This window comes from Trichechus manatus, unplaced genomic scaffold, assembly GCF_000243295.1.
Source record: "Trichechus manatus latirostris isolate Lorelei unplaced genomic scaffold, TriManLat1.0 scaffold00061, whole genome shotgun sequence".
NCBI classification, from domain to species: domain Eukaryota; kingdom Metazoa; phylum Chordata; class Mammalia; order Sirenia; family Trichechidae; genus Trichechus; species Trichechus manatus.
Window position 1 is genome coordinate 2,368,286 of NW_004443997.1, and position 6,804 is coordinate 2,375,089.

The window sequence follows — 6,804 nt, forward strand, 5'->3', positions numbered from 1 at the left end:
GATCTTTGCTGTGGAGGGACGGCGTGGTGCTTCTGCCTAGAGCACCATTTTGCCGGAACTCCTCTTGGGTGTAACTCTTGAGAGGGTCATACAATCATAGTCTCGTGCCACCCACACTTACGAGTACTTTACAAGTCCAGTGGAGAAGGATATATTTAGGGAGGAGACATCAATTTCATGGGAAATAAATACAGTAGAGCATACTTTGAAAGTGTGACTCACACTATAAAAATGATCTCTCACCAAGAGGATTCTGGGATATACTACCAAAAACCAGAAAATTCCTTTTTTTTCTGGCCTAGGATAGTTTATGATAAAGTTTAAGGCATGTGAACAGGCCAGAGTAGACACACAGAACATATGGGGCAGACAGACATCTTTTAGGGTAACAGTCACATCTGCATCTCTATGGCCAGTTGACTAAGTCAGTTTTACAGAACTATTGGAAATTGAGTGAACTCCTTATATTGGATTCTATTGGAGGAAAAAGAGTCAAAACAGGGCTTTGGATGGAAGCCTACAATGTAGCACGTAATGCCCATGGCACCAAAGATGCTTGGACAAATTACAGTAGAGCTGGAAGTAACCTCAGAGCTGTGTTCCAGCCCAACCCACTCATGTTACAGTTAAAGACACTGAGAGCCAGATGTAAAGCAATGTGCCCAAGTTCACACAGTACTGAGAAGCCATGTTCGGGAGACCTTGGTCTCCTGACACCCTGGCCTGTGTTTCCCATTAGACTGGACTCAGCTGAGATTGATGAATGAAGTGGACAGAGAGGCAACCTGAACGTACCATCCAAAATACCATGAAGCCTCAACTCTCACCACCTCTTCTGCCCAGGCTATTCGGCCTATCACAGGTACTTTGATATTCCAGATTTTACACTTGGTAAATTAAGGATGAAGAGAAACCAATTTTTAAACTAACACCTTTATACTCAAATTCAACATTTACTGAATGTCCATTCTAAGTCAGGTATTGTCCTGGGTCACAGGAAGCACAGAGGAACAAGACAGTTATTACGTGTCACGCATGGTTCAACAACTACACAGTCTGCCCTTATCATGTTAGTAGGATGGAGCGGGGAGGTACATTTTGAGCAATAATGATAAACGGATTTGATTACTTCAGCCTGGTTCCTGGTGAGTACTAATCCACATCACAAAGGTCCAACAGTTTTAGCTCACCTCAAACCAAGAAGGGCATAAATGGCCAAGATCACAGCACCAATATAAGGAATGAACTCTGATAATTTCAGCAGCAGGAAATTTCCCTTGAGAGCCCTTGGGGAGACAGAATAGGTTTGGGGACAGAAGGGATACCTGATGTGACACCGAAGGTATCACTTCCATATCTGGCCAAAACCCACTGGAGACATGAGCTCCAAGAAAGCACATTTCACTTTTTCAAACGTTTCAACTTCAGGGCAATTTAAAAAGCAAGAGACAGCTGTGCTGGATGAGGACCCACGGTGGGTCCATCTTATTCCTACCTCCCAGGGACCAGCAAGTTTGAGTGGTATCTCCAATCCCAGCTTCTCCAGCTCTCGCTCCCTGTACTTTGCATACTGCCGGTACCCCGCATACCCGCCGCCTGTTGCCAACAGAATGGGCAGGGGGCGCAGCAGGTACAAGGCTCGGGCAGGGGCAGTGTGGATTTTTCTGGCATCTGTAATAAAAAACAGGAACATTTTGAGCCTGGGGGTACAGGTGTAGAGAAGTCATGCAAACACGGCACAACAGGAAGGTCAGGAAAAGCTAATACATCTCAGGAGTCCTCAGTAAAGGTGGCCGGACCCTGAAGGGACTTGTTAACAAGGCAGGTGCAGCCTTCTGAGGCATTACTAAGACCCTTCCATCTCCAAATTCTATCAATAAATAAGAACAGGCATCTTTTCTTTTCTTTTCTTTTTTATTGTGCTTTAAGTGAAAGTTTACAATTCAAGTTAGTTTCCCATACAAAAACTTATACACACATTGTTATGTGACCCTAGTTACTCCTCTATACTGTGACAGCACACTCCTCTTTTCCACCCTGGATTTCCCATGTCCATTCAACCACTCCTGTCCATTTTTGCCTTCTCATCTCGCCTCCGGACAGGGGCTGCCCGTTTAGTCTCATGTATCTCTTCACGAGTATCATTTTATACCTTATAGTCCAGTCTAATCTTTGTCTGAAGAGTTGGTCTTGGGAATGGTTTTAGTTTTGGGCTAACAGAGAGTCCAGGGGCCATATATTCCGGGGTCTCCAGTCTCAATCAGACCACTAAGTCTGGTCTTTTTACTAGAATCTGAGTTCTGCACCCTACTTTTCTCCTGCTCCATCAGGGACTCTCTGTTGTGTTCCCTGTCAGGGCGGCCATTAGTGATAGCCCGGTACCAACTAGCTCTTTTGATCTCAGGCTGATGGAGTCTCTGGTTTACGTGGAGGACAGGCATCTTTTCTGTGGAAAGAAAAGATGCACCTCAATTGCCACCATAGTTTCAGCAACAGAATTTAAGATGAAAACACTGAATCCCAATGAGGGTAATAAACTAGTCAAGGTTGCCCAGTTGGCCACCAACAGAGTCAAGACTTAGCACCAGGTACCATTTCTCACCAGGGCTCTCTAATCTTGCTTTTACAATCCAGGCCCGATTATGATTGGGCCCTAATGTTCCCAAATGCAAAATCTCATAAACTCTTAAAACAACAATAAAAAGACAAATAAAACAATTTAAAAATGGACAAAGGATTCTAATAGACATTAGATATACAAATGGCCAACAAGCACATGAAAAGCTGCTCGACATCATTAGTCATTAGGGAAATTCAAATTGAAACCAATAACAAGTATTGGCAAGGATGTGGAGAAATTGGAACCCTTGTCCACTGCTAGTGAGAATGTAAACTGTAAAGTCTCTTTGGAAAATAGTGTGACAGTTCTTCAGAAAGTTAAACATACAGCTACCATGATCAGCAATTCAATCCTAGGTATACACCCAAGAGAAATGGAACAAATATCCACACAAAAACTTGTGCACAAATATTCACAGCAGCATCATTCATAATAGCCAAAAACTGAAAACAACACAAATGTCCATCAACTTATCAATAAACAAAATGTGGTATTTCCATACAATGGAATAGTATTTCACAATAAAAAGGAATGACATGCTGATATATGCTACAATACAAACCTTCAAAACATTATGTGAAAGAACCCAGTCACAAAAAACCACATATTGTGTAATTCCATTAATACAAAGTGTCCAGAATAAGTAAATCTATAGAGACACAAAGTAGATTAGTGGTTGCCAGACTTTGGGAGACAGAAATATGGGGAGTGACTACTAACGGGAAAAGTTTTTTTGGGGAGTGATAAAAGTATTCTAAAATGAGATAATGGTGATGGTTGCACACCTCTGTGAACATACAGAAAATCACTGAATTACACCGTTTAATGCAAGGGTGAACTTTATGCTATGTGAATTATATCTCAATAAAGCTGCTATTTAAAAAAAAAAAACTCGGAGGCGGGGCCAAGATGGCAGAGCAGTCAGATGCTTCCTGTGGTCCCTCTTACAACAAAAACTCAAAAATACAAGTGAATCGATTATATATGACAATCTAGGAGCACTGAACATCAAAGGCAAAGTTGAGGAATTGGACTGAGTGGCAGGGGGAGGGAGAGACGGTTCAGAAGCAGCGAGGAGTTGCCAGACCTGACGTGGCAGGAGCCGGCGCCCTTCAGGCTGGATTGGCTCACATACGTGGTGAGGCAAGCAGTGGCACTCGGGAGGTGTTTTCCACACTGGGAGAGACCCAGTGGCAGAGAGACTACTCGGGCATCCGGAACCAGTGAAAAGCAGTGCTCAATCAGCAAAAGATAAGTACTTACGTCTGCCCTACCACGTGGATCAAAAAACACCTCCTTTGGGAGAACTCCCTCTCCCATTTACATGCCCTCTGCCCGCTCTGCACTGGGTCCTGGGCCAGCTTCAGTGATTCACTTGTCCCTTGGGCCGAAAGTAGTACTCATCACGAGCCCTGAGCCGTTCTACTGGCCTTGGAGAGGGAACAAAGTAACAAATGTGGAAAAAATAATCTGCCGGCTCGCCTAAGCCAGGAACTCAGGGTAGGCACAGCTCCTTTCCCTAGGCATAGGCATAAGGAGTCCACAGACTCTGAGTGCCTGTCACCCCTGTATAGACCGGTGTGGGCCCATTTAAACAGCACAGCCCTCATTAGCACAGTACAACAGGGTATATACCTGAAGGCTAACTTTACCTGTTTCAACTATATGGTGAAGTGGCAGGTTCATGACATTTGACACTGCTCTGCCCATTAAGAAGGGTCCTCACCTACCCACATCAGGGGCCTGAGGACTGGTGACTCCACCCAAATCACCTAACCACCTGTGACAGGGGTCCAAGAATAAGTCATGCCCCCCAGTCCTTACAGTAACAGCATTGGGTACTCATAGTCCAGCTGCAAAACCCACCCACCTATGCGCTCTAGGGAACAGGGACGTGTTTTCCTCCCAGACACTCAGGGGCAGCTGTCAGCCCCCTGCTTTGCTCAGCACGTTACTCCCTACTGCAGCCAGATACCTGCACCTATACCCATCACCATGCCTGTCTAGGACTGTAGGTGAGAGCCTGCACCACACACTTGGTGACCAACTACCTGGACACCTGAGCTAAATTTATACAAGAAAAGTAAACAGCCTCCTGGACTCACATACCTAGTAACAGCTCTAACCACCCGGTGACAGGACGTTAGAGCTTCAAAGGCGTCAATAATCACACTAGCTCACACGAGCAGCCTATCTGGGCATATCAAAACAAAACAAAACAAGAAGATTGGACACAGTAAGCAAAGATAAAATAAATCAATATAGTAACTTATTGATGGCTCGTAGACAAAAGTCAATATCAAATTACAAAAAGAGGCAGACCATGATGGGTTCAGCAAGCCCCCAAAATACAGAATCTAGAAATTTTCCAGAGGAAGAGTATTTTTTGGAATGACCGGAGGTGGAATACAAAAGATTAATATACAGAACTCTTCAAGAGATCAAGAAGGAGATCATGCAAAACACAGAACAAGCCAAGGAACACCCAGACAAAGCAACAGAGGACCTTAAGAAGGTTATTCAAGAGCATAATGACAACTTTAACAGGCTGGAAGAATTCAAAGAGAAACAGCAATCAGAAATCCAGAAGATTAACAATAAAATTTCAGAATTAGACAACTCAATAGAAAGTCACAGGAGCAGAAATGAGGTAACAGAAGTCAGAATTAGTGAGATTGAAGATAAACCACTTGACACCAACTTATTTGAGGAAAAATCAGATAAAAGAGTTTTTAACAATGAAGAAGCCCTAAGAATTATGCCCACAAAACTGTCTCTCAAACATGATGACAAAATTAGGGCATTTCCAGATAAACAGAAGTTCAGGGAACCTGCAAAAACCAAACCAAAATTACAAGAAATACGAAAGGGAATCCTCTAACAAGAGGAATAATCTACAAGTGACTGGAGTGCCAGAACGGGGGGATAGCAGAAAATACAGAGAGAATTGTTGAAGGTTTGTTGGCAGACAACATCCCTGATACCGTGAAAGATGACAAGGTATCTATCCAAGATGCTCATCAAACCCCACATAAGGTAGATCCCAAAAGAAAGTCACCAAGACCTATTATAACCAAACTTGCCAAAACCAAAGATAAACAGAGAATTTTAAGAGCAGCTAGGGATAAACGAAAAGTCATCTACAAAGGAGAGTCAATAAGATTAAGTCCAAACTACTCAGCAGAAACCATGCAGGCAAGAAGGCAATGGGATGACATATAAAAGGCCTTGAAGGAAAAAAATTGCCAGCCAATAACTATATATCCAGCAAAACTGTCTCTCAAATATGATGGCAAAATTAGGGCTTTTCCAGATAAACAGAAGTTTAGGGAACCTGCAAAAAACAAACCAAAATTACAGGAAGTACTAAAGGAAGTCCTCTGGTTAGAAAATCAATAACATCACATAACAACCCAAGACTAAAAAACAGGACAGAGCAACCAGATATCAACCCAGATAAGGAAATCACAAAAATGAATCAAAGCTAAAACACTGAAAATAGGGAAACAGAGATGTCAATATGTAAAAGATGACAATATTAAAACAAAAAAGAGGGACTAAAAATGTAGTCATAGATTTTTCATATGGAGAGGAAGTCAAGGCAATATAAAGAACTAAAAGACTTGTTTAAACTTAGAAAAACAGGGGTAAATATTAAGGTAACCACAAAGAAAACTAACAATCCTATATCAAAAGAAAAAAGAAAAATATAAAGACTCAGAAAATACAAAATCAACAACAATGAAAACGATAAAAAGAAAATACAGAAAAAAAAACAACTCAGCACAGAAATTAAGTGGAACAGTCAACAACACACAAAAAAAGATCAAAATGACAACACTAAACTCATACCTATCAATAATTACGCTGAATATAAACGAAGTAAATGCACCAATAAATAGAGAGTGGTGGAATGGATAAAAAAAACATGATCTGTCTATATGCTGCTTACAAGAGACACACTTTAGACTTAAAGACCCAAACAAACTAAAACTCAAAGGATGAAAAAAAATATATCAGGCAAACAACACTAAAAACAGAGCAGGAGTGGCAATATTAATCTCTGACAAAACAGACTTTAAACTAAAATCCACCACAAAGGATAAGGAAGGACACTATATAATGATTAAAGGGTCAATACACCAGGAGGACATAACTATAATAAATATTTACACACAGGGCTC

The 6,804-nt window shown here is 41.8% G+C and overlaps 1 protein-coding gene across 3 annotated transcripts in view; it reads right to left on the minus strand.

Annotated features, from left to right (window-relative positions):
- Positions 1-6,804, minus strand: part of PISD (phosphatidylserine decarboxylase) — a 71,831-nt gene that overhangs the window by 26,304 nt on the left and 38,723 nt on the right. For 2 of the 3 annotated variants that reach the window (XM_023733711.1, XM_004378971.2), the window contains exon 3: positions 1,496-1,671. In XM_023733711.1, coding sequence (XP_023589479.1) covers positions 1,496-1,671 — 176 coding nt within the window. Of the gene's footprint in view, positions 1-1,495; positions 1,672-6,804 lie in introns of those variants that run through there. The other variant, XM_023733712.1, reaches the window with a different exon arrangement.